Source organism: Aotus nancymaae, unplaced genomic scaffold, assembly GCF_030222135.1.
Source record: "Aotus nancymaae isolate 86718 unplaced genomic scaffold, 86718_ANA_hifiasm-v0.15.2.pri h1tg000008l, whole genome shotgun sequence".
In the NCBI taxonomy this organism is placed as follows: Eukaryota; Metazoa; Chordata; class Mammalia; order Primates; family Aotidae; genus Aotus; species Aotus nancymaae.
In genome coordinates this window covers 21,017,941-21,033,292 of record NW_026988419.1, presented here as the reverse complement: position 1 = coordinate 21,033,292, position 15,352 = coordinate 21,017,941, and the positions used below count along the sequence as shown (strand labels likewise).

At 38.3% G+C, this 15,352-nt stretch overlaps 1 protein-coding gene across 2 annotated transcripts in view; it reads right to left on the bottom strand.

The window, feature by feature from the left end:
• ERBB4 (erb-b2 receptor tyrosine kinase 4) overlaps positions 1 to 15,152 on the bottom strand; it is a 1,187,482-nt gene extending 1,172,330 nt beyond the window's left edge. For both annotated transcript variants that reach the window (XM_012446038.2, XM_012446041.2), the window contains exon 1: positions 15,020 to 15,152. In XM_012446038.2, the coding sequence (XP_012301461.1) occupies positions 15,020 to 15,101 (82 nt within the window). In that variant the 5' untranslated portion in view covers positions 15,102 to 15,152. The remainder of the gene's footprint in view (positions 1 to 15,019) is intronic.
• Between the last annotated feature and the right edge of the window lie 200 nt (positions 15,153 to 15,352).

The window sequence follows — 15,352 nt, the reverse complement described above, 5'->3', positions numbered from 1 at the left end:
TCCATCCTGGGCAACAAGAGCAAAACTCCATCTCAAAAAAAAAAAAAAAAGTGCACACATGGCATGGTGTAGAGGAGGCATTAAAGTGGATATAGACTATAGAAAGTAAGGAGAGGTGGTAGATCAGAAAGACTAAAACAGAAGGTAGGATATCACAGAAATGCAGTCTTCATACAAGGAACCAAAAACAATGTTAAAAGAATGGCCACAAATGGAAAAAGCAAAACATTTTATTTAGAAGGTTTATACTGTAGATCCAAAAGTGGTAGTAAAAGAGATTGACATGTCAAAGGCCTTAAAATAAAATATTTCCAAAGCTGACTAATAAAGGTCTACTTTATTTGCAATTATGTCAGGCATTCATATATTCATCTATATTTTTATCTCCTTTTGATTTTCAGTTCCCATAGCAAAGTGCTTCTCTTTTGCTGTTATTTCTCAACATTTTATCTCCCAGCCACAACTGCAGGCCCAGGTTTCTAAATCCCTGCTGTGCCTATGTCCCCACCTTCTCATATATTTCTCCTTCCACTTTAATTAAATCAGTATTTAGTTATAAATACCTGCTGGCATAAACTGAGGAGCAAAGTAAAGTGTATATATTTTAAGCTTGTATACTTATATTCTCTATTGTTTTTTAAATTGAAAATGATTAATTGGTGATAGTATAATGGATCAGAAGTGTGAATATCTAATATGAAGACTCTGAAAAAATATTTATTATTTAAGAATGACACTTGTAAAACAATCCTTCACAAATCTACTAATCTATGAAGAGCAGGTAGGGTGATAAGCAGATGGGTGACAATCTTAGCCATAGAGATTTTAAGGATGGGTTTCATCTGCTCTAATTTTTAGAGGCTGGAAAAAGATATTTGGGCATGGTGTGCTTATGAAAGATTCTCAGAAATCACAGAACTCAATTCTCACCCCCAATATTGGGGACCAGTTGTTCCTCAGCTGCCTCACTCATTTCTTATCATCATAGAAGAGGTTAGATCAGAGCTTACCACCCCAAACATGAAGGAATTCACTAACTCCTGGGACAGACCATTCCAATTTTGGGAGGCTCTAACTATGAGAAACTCCTTGATGGTGTTTAACTGAAATCTGATGCCTTACAATTTCAAACAGCTGTTAATGTTTCTGTTCTCCAGTGCTATAAAGAACATTGCTAATCCCTTTTGTATGTAACATCGCTCTTCAGCTATTGAAGACAGTTATCATGTCCCCTTCTCAAGACTTTTTCCATGCCTGGAATCTCCTTATTTCTTTAATCATTCTTCAAATTAAATAGTATGCTATTATTCTTTTGAAATATAAAATTTTAAAAACGCATGTCCAAATCTAAGTTACCAAAATTATAGTAATCTGACCTTCATAATTTCTACCATAATATTGTATTTTAACTTTGTAAAAATGAAAGTTTTAATTTTAATTTTTTCGTCTCCTTATCTACCACAAATGAAATCCAGGGACAGTCCCATATCTAATACACACACCTGCAAAAGCTAATACCTTGCCAGAAAACTATTCATTCTGACTAATAATATGAGCATGCGATATGGTTATTACCACGTAGATGATGGTCATCACATATTCAAACAACTGTGAATACTTGCAGCCCAATTTAAAGACACAAATGGCACATCAGCACTTATACTCCCTCTCAGGAAACATACAGCATTTACTTTAAATGTCCACATACTAAATTACATGGGTGATTTTCTCCTAGACTAATTCCATATGTGGACAGTGGCATCCTGTCTATTGTGTTTAAGTCATTTTTTTTTTAACTTCAACTGACATAAAACAGGTATCTGTGTTGTAATACACTTAACTCAGAAAAATGCATTTCTCAAACTGGCTAATACTTAATTGTGGCAAAGTTACTGTGACACTGTTCAAATTTGTATTATTTTAAAATGCTTATGGAAAAATTCTTATAATGTGTAACAGTCATATTCAAAGTATTTAGTGACTGTAATGCCGAATGCAAATTAGAATGGAACATAGCATATGCCAGAAAAGAGATCTAAAGGTCCATTATTGGGCCAAGTATTAACTCTTTACTTGTTTGACTGGGGTAAGTCAGAGAAAGGGGTTCCAGGGAAGGTGCCAAGGAAACTCAATTAGGTAAAATGGTATTTCAATATTTTAACAATCAGCAAAATTGTAAGAAATATACTACTTGAATATTAATCCTGGTATGGAATATACTTTGTTCATCATATCCTACACAAGAGTTTATGAAAATTTGAAAATGCCAAAAATAGGATCAGTATTTTTAGGAGAAAGAAAAAATGAAGAGTAAAGTTGTTTTTTTTTTTTCACATATTTGAGTAGAAAAGCATTGGAAAACATTTGACCTTGAATAGGTATAAAATCAAAGATGTCTTCAACTTTAAAGCAGCACATGTACAATTACTGAAAGCCTTAATCAACAGAGAAGCTATCTGAAAAAATTAACCTTGAAATAACCACTAGAAATATGATGAGATGAACAATTCATGAATGAGAATTATTCTCTACAGTGAACTTGATTATGGAGACTATAGTCTGAAGTCATGACAAAACCTTAACAGATACATAAATAACATTGCCAACTCTGAATACAATTCATTGTGCTACAAAAGACTGTTAGGAATGCATCTTGACATTCCCCAATATAGATATTACTGTACAAATTCCTGGTTTTCTCTAGAACCACATTTCCACAAATGTTACACATCTGGTGAACATTTTCTCATACAAGTTTAACCTCATTAAGGTTACTCTGATGAAGTAAACCTCATGAAGTTTACACTGTTGGATAAAATTTTTTCACAAAGACCAAGGTCTGGAGTTTTGTTGGTTTGTTTTGTTTTAAGCCACTTCCTGATTATTATAGTGGATTTTATTCTGTTGGCTCATCTGGCAGATGAATGACTAGTTTCAAAATATGAGATTCTACCAGATTCAATCACAAAATTATCATAAAATAATGGGATTTCTGACTGACTCACAAGTAGTAAAAATCTTGAATACCAAAAGTCCACTATATATGTCCTTGAAACAAAGATATTTTTGATATTTTGACATGCAGGTATTTTATTTTCTGCAGATCTGGAACAATTGAAATGTTTTTGGTTTTCCTTTTTTTTCTCATTAATAAATCTGCCTTCACAGAGCTCTTCCCGCCAGTAAGAAATATGTTAGTTACAGAAATTTATTTTTATATAGCCTATAAATATTGAGTGAAAGCTGTTAAACTGTGGGAGACAAACTTCATCTGTACCTCTCAAAGAGTGACTGAGTCAGTTTGTAGGAGTGAAATAGCATGTATCAGATCTAAATTTGCCAAACAAAATTAGCTGCATGCCATTCTATTTGCCTTATCTTTTTCTCTGGCTCATGGTGTGCTAATTCTGGCCACAAGCAATACAGTAAGCACAGAAAAAATACCAAATGCCCCATTCACCAACAGTTGTATAAAATGTTTTGTCTATTTCAATTTATCTTGAAGCTTTTTATACTTTCAATTTTCATCCTGTATTTAGAAAAAAGAAAAGGGCCACTAAAGAATTGTATCTGAATACCAATCACTTCAATTTCCATTAATTCCAAGTACATTTTTAAAGGTTCCAATATATCACCAGGGACAATGGGCTGCTAAATTTGAAGTTAACAACTGGGAAATATTATTAACTGTTTAGTTGATATTTTTTAAAACTGTAACTCGAAATACTAATCCTTTGTTTCTTAAATGTGTTAACATATTAGTTAAAAACATTACCAAAGATCTACGCTCTCTTTTGATTTTAACTGAGATGCACTGTTTCATTCATGGCTAGTAATGGTATCTATTGTAGTTTAAAATGGTCATATTTAATTTCGCCTTTATATAAAAGTCAAAGGTTGACTTTTATCCATGCTAAATAACAAATGATTAAAAATCCAGTGAGTCCAGTGAGATATATTTCAAGGGGTAGGACCTTAATAATATAACTGTTTTATATCCAAACTAGCAAGGTTCATTTAGATTACATCCAACCATTATAAACTACAATACTGTGTAAGAGACAGTATTAAACCATTTAAAAACATGATGTCGAGAAAATATATACCTAGATTAGGCACACTCATATTTAGAGAGAAAATATTCTGAAAATTATCTTTATATAGTACATTATTTTATCCAAAGATATACCCAGGTATTTTACAGTGTGATTTTACACTACATAATATTAGGTTGGTACAAAAGAAATTGTGGTTTTTGCCACTATTTTTGCACAAACCTAATAATTTTCTTCTCAAAGCAACACATTATTCCTCATTAATAACGGACACTACATGCACTAGAAAAAATTCCAAAAAATTGTATAATGACACCCAAAATTCACAGTTAAAGTGCAATATTACTTCCTAAAATGTATACTTTTCAAAGATAGGCAGATTTACCACAAAGTTTCTAAAATGGCTTCAGCTTCAGAAACCCGCTTTGTACTGGTGCTTCCCAAGACCCTGTACTTAATTTGTATTTCTATTTCAATATTGTTTTTAAAGAGGTTCTGCATTGTATAAATGCAGATCTCCAAATCCTGCATATGCCTCTGATTCAAAGTTTTCTCAAGATAAAACTTATATGATCATTTCCTTAGCATATACAGTGCAAAGAAAGAAATCTGGAGAATACAATGGAGGAGGGAAACTACAGAGTAACGAAAGTAGGACTCCTTAACTGATAGATTTATTAGCAAGTTTCTTCATGTGGCTATAGGGAAAGCAAGAAGAGCTGCTGACCTGAAGGCAGAAAGATGTGGCATGCTAAGCATCTCTTTCTTGCACAGTGGGCAGGTAGAGGGGCGGAACCACGACTTTCAGAAGCATAACTAGCCTCTGTCGCTGTGAGAAAGGGATTTAAGAGGCTGAGAAGCAGAAGGCAGAGCCAGCTGGCTCTCAGGACAGGGCAGACATGTAACTAGACTAGACTAGTGTACCAGTTAGGCTTCAGCCTTGCATACTACTTTATATCTCTAGTCCCTCATCTACAAAATAGGAGCAATAATCCCTGACTCAAACTTTCTTCTCGTGGATTCTTAAAGTAAAAAAAGGATAGGAAAATTTCAGACAAAGACTCATTCCCAATTTCCTCATTTATAGATTACAAGGCAGACTGTTAGGTAATTTTGAAAGTTACCTTAACTCTTTTAGGAAAATATAAATTAAGGTACAATTACTGCACCCTAGTGGTCTAGAAAAGTTGACAGTTCCTTAGAATCTGGTAAACCGAAAATAAATGTCTAGAAGAGCATTTGCCCTGGTAGACTCTGACTCTATAAATAATATAATCATTTCACCCATTTTCAGAATGCAGAGTGAATCATCTAAAAGAGCAACTAGGAGAATCCCATCACCTCTCAGTTCAGTTATACTGCAAGTGCTTCCTTTATAGGCTCCTTTTAAAATGATAAGCATGTGTCTAGTTGTCTGTTTTAAGATACTGAGAAATCTTAGTTATAACAAAGTTGTATTATCACATGTATTTAGGAATAGAAAATGCCAGATTCTATTTGGAACCTTTTTCATGAAATACTTATTAACATTTCTCTGGAGGCAAATATTCCTCCCGAGTCTGCAAAACCACTTTATAACATATTTTTATATTGTGTTTTATTGGCCTCATCTATCCTTCTTTAAAATAAAGAAAAAGCTAGCACCTTGAGCTTCTTATATTTCCTCTTCAGTTCCTAACGTGACCCTGAAATACACTGGTGGATCAGTACATGCTTATTGCTTAAATTGATTAAATTTTTAAATGGCAGATAAGTAAGGAATAGCAAAATAACAGCTATTAACATTAAAATACTGAACTATAAAGTATTTACATGTTTAAAAATGGTAATCACATATATTTAACTTCCCAAATATAAAACCAACAGAAATTGTACCATGTTATGGGTAGACTCTAAAAATGAACATGGCAATAAATGATAGAGTCGTGGAAACACTCTACTTGAGGAAATACCCTAGGAAGCTCAAGAAAGCAACTAAAGAAATTTGCAGGGTAAACATGCCTAATATCTATTATTAAGAATTCTATAATTATGTTACTAGAACAGCTTACTTTGTGTACTATACGGTTTAATTACAAATAACCATCCATGAATGAGCTTAAAATTATTCCTGAAAATATATGCTATTCGTTCATGTGAAAAAATATTTGTAAAGAGCTTATATGTATGTGGCACAACATTACTGTCTGCAAGGGATAAAAACTTTGGTACTTAAAAAGTTAAAACTATTAGCTGGTTTGATTAAATGCCAGATACGTGATATTGATAAGGATTACTGCCTAAGGTAGTCAGTGAAAGAAGATCTAACGAAGAGGTAAAACTTAAAGTAAAACTTAAAACATTCAAAAGTTCGGTCAGGCAGAAGCACCAAGTAAGCCACAAATTCCAGGAAAAGGGATCAGCAAAAGTAAGGACAATAAACAAGGCATAGTCATGAAATACTGACTAGGTCAGTCTGGTTTTTAGACAGAATGTATGTTAAGAGACTCTATAATGGATTTAAAAGGAAACTGAAGACAGTTTCAGCAGGCTTTGAACATTACAAGAGGGATCCATGAAAAGTTTTAGAATAAAAACTAAGAATATTAGAAACGGTAATCTGACAGTGACTGGAAGATTTTAGAGGTATGAGGACATGGAAGAAGGAAACCCATAAAAAGGATCTTGTAGTAGCCCTGCCTAACGTTTTTAAAGAACAGATAATGCTTATAAAAATCTTGGGGAGTAGATTTTAACATGCCTATGCAGTCAACTTTCCTTTAAAACAAACTTATTTATCTGCTCTGTTCTGCACAAAATGACCGCACAAAAGAAATTCCTGAAAATGAAAGTATGTGTATAAAATATAATTCTATTGTATTTTTATTTGGTTTTCATAGGTCCCTAAAGAAACTCATATTATCCCATTCTTTATGCCTACAGAGGATAGGAAACAACGACAAAGATTTTGGCAAGAGTTTTCCTAGAGCAAAAATAGTCACTGCCACCCATGATCTCCATTAGGCACCCCCTTGATGGTGATGGGGACCCATCCTGAAATAGAAGACTGTGCCTCTTATTGCTCAAGTCACAGCTACACTTGATATGATCAGAGAGCCTGGAGAATCTGTTGTAAATTTTTTTCAGTCCTAACCAGCCATGAGATAACTCCAGCAGAGGAGAGAAAACAAGCACATGCATTTTTTGAAAGCAGGTTTACGATCCCCACTTGTATCCAAAAGCTTAACACTTGGATATCCACCTATACTAGATGCACATGGGACCAGGCGTAAGTAAAGGTCAGCAGAGCAGTAAAGATTTAGCAGGTGAAACCGATTGTTTACAAGTCTAATCTTTTTGGAAAATAAAGAGTGTTTATTGTACAATTCATTTTCTTCTAACACATTTAAATTATGCTCCAAATGAAATACATGATAAATCTTCTTTCAGTCTTGAGTCCTTTTAGTTTAACTCCCAGGACTCAGAAACTGGATCTTGAATATTCCTATTGGTGTTTAGTACACTTCAGTAAGCCCTACAATACTGGAAATAATGTGATTAATAGTAATGATCCTGAGCTACTTCTCATGGGAGACATTTAATGATATTGTGCAGAAAGTTTCATGGTGTTTATGTTAATCTTTTACGGGGGTCCAATTTCTAACAGGAAGTAACTCTTCCTGCCAAAATAAGTTTCAAATATCCCTCCTGTCACCCAGGCCCACGAGAATGCTTGTGATGACCTAAAAGGCTCAGACACGTGAGGAAATTCAGCTATAACCAGAGAACATTAAGGTTAGATAAAATATGTTGAGTCACAAGGCCTAGAGGTAGCATCTTACAGAAGCCAACTAGAGGGAGACAAAGCTGCTATAGAAATAAATTTATAGTCAGTACTTAAAGCTTTGCTTATACACTTCCTCAAAGAATAGAACTGTATCTTAGTTAGGGCTATGATGAAATAAGAGGGCCCAATAAAGATGGTAGAAATGATAACCTTAGGTCCAAGGATGGGCCTAGATGAATCTGAAGTACTCCCATGGATTTCCTGGTTAAAGGTCTCCACCAACTAATTGGTGATGAATAACCCACTGTTTATCCTTTACAATCCATTTTATTAAAGCATTCATAGTACTTGCTTTTAAAATGGAAAAAATAACCATTTTCTGCTTATCGGGCATCTTCATAAAGTCCCAGGTTAAAAAAACAGAAAAGAAACTCTTAAAGTGCTACTATATACAGATAGTACTGTGGACTCCTGTATAACTTTTAGGGAATTCAAAATTCTGTGTCTCCACAGGCCTAATCAGGTAAACAAATCCTCTTATAGAACTGTGTCTTTAAAAAGATGCTTTATTTCTTTACTCCTCAGTGTCATAACTTATCAATGCAACCAATGATTAATCTCTAAATATAAATGAAAGATGATGAGGAGGATCCTATGGTCTTTCTTTTAGAAAGAACTACACAATATGGTAATTAGGAGTGTGGATCAATCCATTTGTCTTCATTTCAGTTTCTCAGTTCTCTTCAATGCAACATAAGCTTTTATTTGTTTTCTTTTTCTATGTGTCGGTGGTTTTTCAAATATTTCTATGTATGCTACAGAAAATGATATTGGTGTCACGAGCTGCCACTAACTTATATTATCTAACTTCCCTGTGCTCTCAGTTTCCTCACTTAAGAAATAAGATGACTGGACTACATACATCAGTGGTTTCTAGTGCTAGACTTCTGTGACACCAGTGCAGGAGAGTAGAGGCAACAGCGGAAACAAAGTGAGGGAATGTCAAAGGGAGAGGCTACAAAGCTGGCTCCTCCCTGCAGCTTAACTACACAGCTCTCTATTTTACCCTTTCAGTTTTAGAAACTAGGGCTATGCCTATGACTTTACTTGGCGGGGGGTGGGGTGGGGAAGAGGTCCACTTACAAAAATTATTAAAAACCAATGAATATTTTTCTAAAAAGTCTAAACTTTCCATGTCTAATTAGCTGAATTATTAAAAACATTAAAGATGTTAACAGCTTAGGCATGACTTTTAGCTACACTAATAAAGGTAAGGAGACTGAGACAGAAGCAAGTAGTCTAATCAAAGATCACATAACAAATGATTGTATGACCAGAACCCAAACCTCCTAACTTTTATTTTAGTGCTTTATTCACTAGCATCACACAATAGCAGGGCTGCTGCTATACTACCCACAGCTAAGGCATGCACTATTCTTATTAAAGTCTATGTGGCTGCTGCCCCCTGGAGTTGTGCAAAGGCCTGCAGAACAATTCAAAATGAAAATAACTCTAAAATAACTATTACATGCTACATAACTCCTTTAGAATTCGTTACAAAACATCCATATATTTCAACTCCATATTGTAAAAGAACACAGCTTTCCTCTCTCGAAAAGTGTATAATTATAAAGCACTAGTTTAAGTATCAGATGTGAACACAAGGAAGTGACCTTAAAGCTTGATTACAGCATTGGAAAATAGGGTAATTTATTTAATAAACATTTCAGAATTGCCAACAAATCAGAAAAAAAAACCATAGAACAATTCTGAAAACAGTATTTCAGGGAAATTGCCCTCAAGTACCTTTGAGTTAACCTTTATGCCTTTGAGTTAATAACCCCTTTACTTCATTAGACAGGTACTGCTCTGGCAGAGACAGTTTGCTAGAAAGTTTACATTATGTTTCTTAATATAGGTATACACATTTTAGATTACATGTGCAATTTAAATTACATCTATTAAAAAAAAATTCTGGAATGTATCTCAATATTAAAGACTTTAAAATCATTTTCAGAAAACTGTACAGTAGAGAAATAGTACATGACATGCACTTCTCTCCCAGGCAGATAAGCTAAGCCACAAAGAGATGGAGTGAGTTGCTCAAGTATTAAGAAACTCAAGGAACTGTCCCTAGAAGGTAAAAATCCTATTTTAAACCATGTGACTATGTTCCATGTCCCATTTAACCACAAAATGAAAGTCTCCCTCAAATTATGTTGAAGGCATACAGTTACAGGAAACATTGACCTATAATCCTTTTATTTAAAAAAAATTAAGCGATTATTTTTCATTATAAACTGAAAATTCCAGTCAATAGCTGTATTAGCAACCATAAAAAGTAACGTTTTAACTCTGACTGCCCAATATTTATAATACTTTGGAAAATGAATATTAGATAAGACATGCAATTTGGTTCCATATGGTGAAATGTAACATAATAGAGCATCTCTGAAATGATATAACCTGGAGAAAAGTTGTTAATATGATTAAATTCTACCCTGCATAGCATACTCAGTGGATCACAATAAAAGATAACAGTGGAATATGCTTGATGATTAATTTCTGTAAAACAGCTGTAGGCTTGAACCTGTAAAAACTAATTTAAGTATAAATATTAGCATCTCTACAAAGCAGTATCTCTTAAAATGGGTAAAATTAAACAGAGCAAGTATCAACAAGTTTGCAGGTATCAGAAAATCCTTTTTGATCATTTATGTTTTAGGCACTTACAAACTATACATGGATATCCAACGGCAGCAGAACACTCTAATGTAAAGCCAAAACTTATGAGTATTTTTAAGAACCTGTTAACTTTTCCTAATAACCAGCTTGATATAATACAAAAACAATACCACTTTAAAGCATTGCAATGTTCAAGCCATCCTAATTCAATGTATTGTCTAAAATATGCACTGTACATAGCCATTAATCTCAAGGTGGCTCTAATCACCAAGCTTCAGAGAGTACTTAGAGCACAATTCATTGCCTCACTAGCATTTTTTAAATGGCAATGGTCCACCTTCCTTTCTTGGTTAAGAGGGGAAAAGAAAGAAAGGAAAAAGGGTAAGAGGGACTTCTCTGTGGAAAGGTTTGGCCTTGGAGTCAAGGCTTTTAAGATGTGCCAATGATCTTGGATCGATGCCTTTTTATTTTCTTTCAGGAATAAATCTGAGCAATGGAATGGCTTGCGATTGTCTGGCCAACCAGCCATATCAGATTTATCAGAAAGAATGAAAACTGGCTCAGAGGACTCCTGCAGTGGCTGAGTGGCAGGTTGCTGGGAAAGACACACACAAAAACAATATTCTTAGTGGTGGAAAGGAAAATATATATTAACATGTGTAAACTCAATAAATACTAAGATGTAAAGAATCTATAGTAACAGAAAGGGTGAATGCATCAGACAGATGATAAATAGTACTTCTATTTTAAAATCAAAGAGATAAAACCTCATGAATACTAAATATTCGAATCCACTTTGAGAAGGAAATATAATTTTCCATCAAATAAATGCAAACTGTAAAAATCAGCCAATGCAAACTTACTGTGTTCAGGTTAGAATAAAAAATGCATAAATCGTCCACAAAGTTCATGCTCTGGTAAATATTCTAATGTAATTTCTTAATTAAGACACATTTCTAGTGACTAAATGAAAACATATATATAAAGCAGTAAGTGCCTTGATTTTCAACAAAATTTCACTTTCTATGCATGCATAAAGGCAGTTGAGTTTAAGAGCGCGCGCGCACACACACACACACACACACACACACACAAAAGAATACTGATATAACCAGTCATTTAATCACAACAGTACATATACTATTTCCAAGCGATTTGCAGTTATACTAATAGATATTAATTTATTTAAACATATTGTGAAGGAAAAAATAATACCTTCTTCTAAAAGGCTCCTTATATGAGAATTTCAAATTAAAAACAGTGTACCCATAGATGTGCTTACAGTAAACACTTGCAAGAAATTGATGCTTTTTTAAAAATATATTTAACACCTTTTTCACCACCTAAGTTTTATTAACATTTTTCTTCTCAAATGAAAAATACCCCATGATTTTGGAGATATAATAATGTATCTTAAATATGTAAGCAAGTTATATGTACTTTTAGAGAATCAAAAGTAAGACTGAGTTACCTGCAAAAAAGAAATGGGAACTAAATTTGTTCATCATTTATCTCCTAAGGTATATAAGAGTACCACCTCAATACTACTGTATTTTTTCTTCAATACAAAGGTAACACTGATAATTTTCCATTATACAAGGAAGACATAAATTTTAGAATCATTCCTTTGGTTAGCAAAGGCTTTATAATTGCCATATAAAGGGATTTTGGCTATAATATATCTAGATATAGCTAAATAAAATGTATCATTGACAATGAGACAAAGTCCTTCAGAATTTCTAAAAAGCATCTTCTCTGAAGCTGAATTTTCTTCCAAGCAAAAGAAATAAAAAGAAAAAAAAAAACAAGTCCTCTTCTGTTACAATTATTTTAAGACATATCTAAAAGATCTATACAACAGCATCCCCTGCCCTATATTTTTATTCTATTCACATAGAGCAGTAAATAAGGTGCATTCCTTCTGCTTCTTAAGAAATTAGCATTTCAAAAATATGCCACTTTCCCCTGAACTCCAAGCGTGTCTAATAATGCGAGAAGCAGATTGTCTTCCCTCGTTTCCTTAATTTGTTTCATCTAAAAGCAATTCACTCAACATCTTGTCGCCCTCTGGCAGCTTAGTTTACTTATCCGCACTTAATTTCTCATTTGGACCAAAACAAACTCCTCCAAACTGCTACTGACTGCTAACCGCGAGAGGGGAGACGCGCAATATGTATTTACTTGGGAGCACACAGCCACACACATACATAGCCACAAACACACAGAGCCTCACTCACACCCCAGACAGTAACTTGCTTTTATAATAGCACTACATTAAAACCAGCTGAACTTACCCTGCCAGGTGCGGCAGGGTGGGGGTGGGGACGGATGAAAAAAGAAGTCTCCCGGGGCATTTACAGTTTCCAATGGATCACCTTAGTATGCGTGTTGCAATTATACCAGGGATGCACCCGAGAGCTTTTCTTTGTGCGGCCCTTTCATCTGGATCACTTTGTGTTTTGAACAAGTGAAGCTCGCCTTTGTGCCCCCAGAATTTCAAGTACAGAGTCACACATGGAACAACAATGGCACGCTAATCCTCGCGCTCTAAATGGGCTCACTTGTGGGTCTGACAATTCGCCCAGGGAAACGAGAAGAGACGAGCGAGACGCGAGCTGGTGTCGCCTGAGCCGAGGAAGAGGACAGCTGCAGAACTAATTTGGATTACATTCCTTGCAGAAATTCTGAAAAGGGCTTTTCGGCATAGCTCAACCCGGAGTCGCACAGTTAATACCAAATTGCTGCGGACTCGGAGCGGGGTCCCCCAATGGCAGAGGCTGAACCAGACAGCCCCCAGTAGGTCGCCTCGTAGAAATTCCTCTCGGCTAAGCCTGCATGTCGGTCGCCACTGCCTTTGAATGGGTCAATGTGCATAATCAACCCATTGAGGGAAAATATGAAGGGACTCGAAGTGGGGAGGGAGATAAAAAGAGATGTATCTAAGAGGCCGCTTGGAATGTCAAGTCCGTGTTGGTGTGATTCCGGAGGTGGCTGGAGCGCGGGACCTGGTATGCATAAAGAATTTCGGAGTAATTGGGAGGGTGCAAACGGCCAGCACAAACGCCGCACATGTGCCATTCGAAGGTCATTTTGAAAGGCTCGATGATTGTAACTTGTTATTTACTAGGCAAAGGAGGAGGAGGAGGAGGAGGCGGCGGCGGCGGCGGCGGCGGGGGCGGAGCGGGAAAACTACAGCCCGCTGTTTTTTTGGTGAGGTCAGGATACCCTCCGGGGGCCTAAAGCTCTCCCTATCGCCACTCCCGGAGGCTTTATCACCTCAAGCTACCTCCCACGCTCCAGTCACCAGCCCCGGATGGTTTCGGAAATCTCCCTGGCTCTCCAAAAGCCACCCCTTGGCCGCGTCAGACACCGGTCTTCCTCAGACCTCTCCTGTCCCACTTTCATCCCCAGAAAACTCAAGTGTCAGAAACTTTAAGCTCCCTTGCATTGCAGGTGCTGTCATTAGTCCTGCACGCCGTGGCGCGCCAGCCCCGCCGCGCCGCCTCTCGGGGTCAATGAGCCCTTTGCCTGCCCAGGTACCTGGGGCTTGAGCTCTCCAGCAAGCAGTGGCCGTGCACCCAGCACCGCCGCCACCGCCGCCGCTCGTGCCTGGGGTGGATTCGGTGACCCGCAGGCTAGGCAGCACCGCGGGGCAGTAAACAGACAAGTTTGAAGGACTCCGGCCAACAGCAAGTTGAACTACCGGAAGAACTCTTCCCGGAGCCAAACACGGCAACCGACGGGAAGGCCGGGCTTCTGGCTAGAGCGTGCCAACCCTTTTTTTTTTCCCCTTTTTTCTTTTTTTTTTTTAAGGTCAGGCAGGCCAGCAGGCGCCCCTGAAGTCACTGGGGCAAGGGCTCCGGGAAGCTGGCCGAGGAGGCCCGGCGCTCCGGGCCCCGGGCCGAGGAGCGCCAGCCCGCTGCACTCCGGCTGCCCGGTCTGGGCGATAGTCGCGTCTGACCCCACAAGGCTCGGGCGACCGGGGCGCAGAGGCCGCCGGCAGCACACACAGGTGCGCAGCCCGACTTTCGGAGCGCCACTCTCCACCGCCCTTCTGGCTGGGTTCGGGAAAGGCCCAGCCAGCACCGCCTTGGGACCCCAGCCATTCCGCGGCCCCGGCGGAGCGGCTTCTTCCCTCGAGAGCCCAGAGTGGGACCGGAGGGTCTCCTCTGACTGGGGATTTGCGTCTCCCATGTCCCGAACAACAGGGGCCACCAGAAGGGATCCCGCTTAGGCTCCCACACAAAACGCTCGGGAGAGAAACACAAGGGGTTATGGAGAGAAAAAAAAAGGGACAGGGGCTCAGAGTGATTTTTTACGGTAAACAAAGCTCAGGCACACATACAGGGTCAGTTTCGAGTGGAAAGAGGGGCGACAGAGAGCCCCCGGAAGAGGCCCCGGTCAAGCGGTCGCTCCACGCCTCCCGGAATGGGTGAAGAGGGCAGGGGAGCCACTCGAGGCAGCCCCGCCGGCGGCGGCAGGTTTAGCAACCGGAGCGCCAGAACGAACCCACCTGACTGAGAAGCGCTGGGCTGGACGGTCCCCGCCACCACGAGAAGGCTCACCCAGACCCAAAGTCCTGTCGCCGGCTTCATTTTTTGGAAGTCTCAGATCCCGTGCTGACAGTTACATGTCCAAATGGCATATCCCCCTTTCGGGCATGCGGAGGATATCCCACAGCCAGGCGCGCGTGGGGGCGCGAGGGGGGCGGGCGCGACGCGCGCGGTATAGCGTCTCCCAGGGTGGGCGGACGACCGAGTCCACGCCGGCAGGTCCAGGGCCGGGGCCCGAGGAGGGGGCGAGTGTGAGCGCGTGTGTGCGCGTGTGGGAGTGTGCCCGCTGTGTG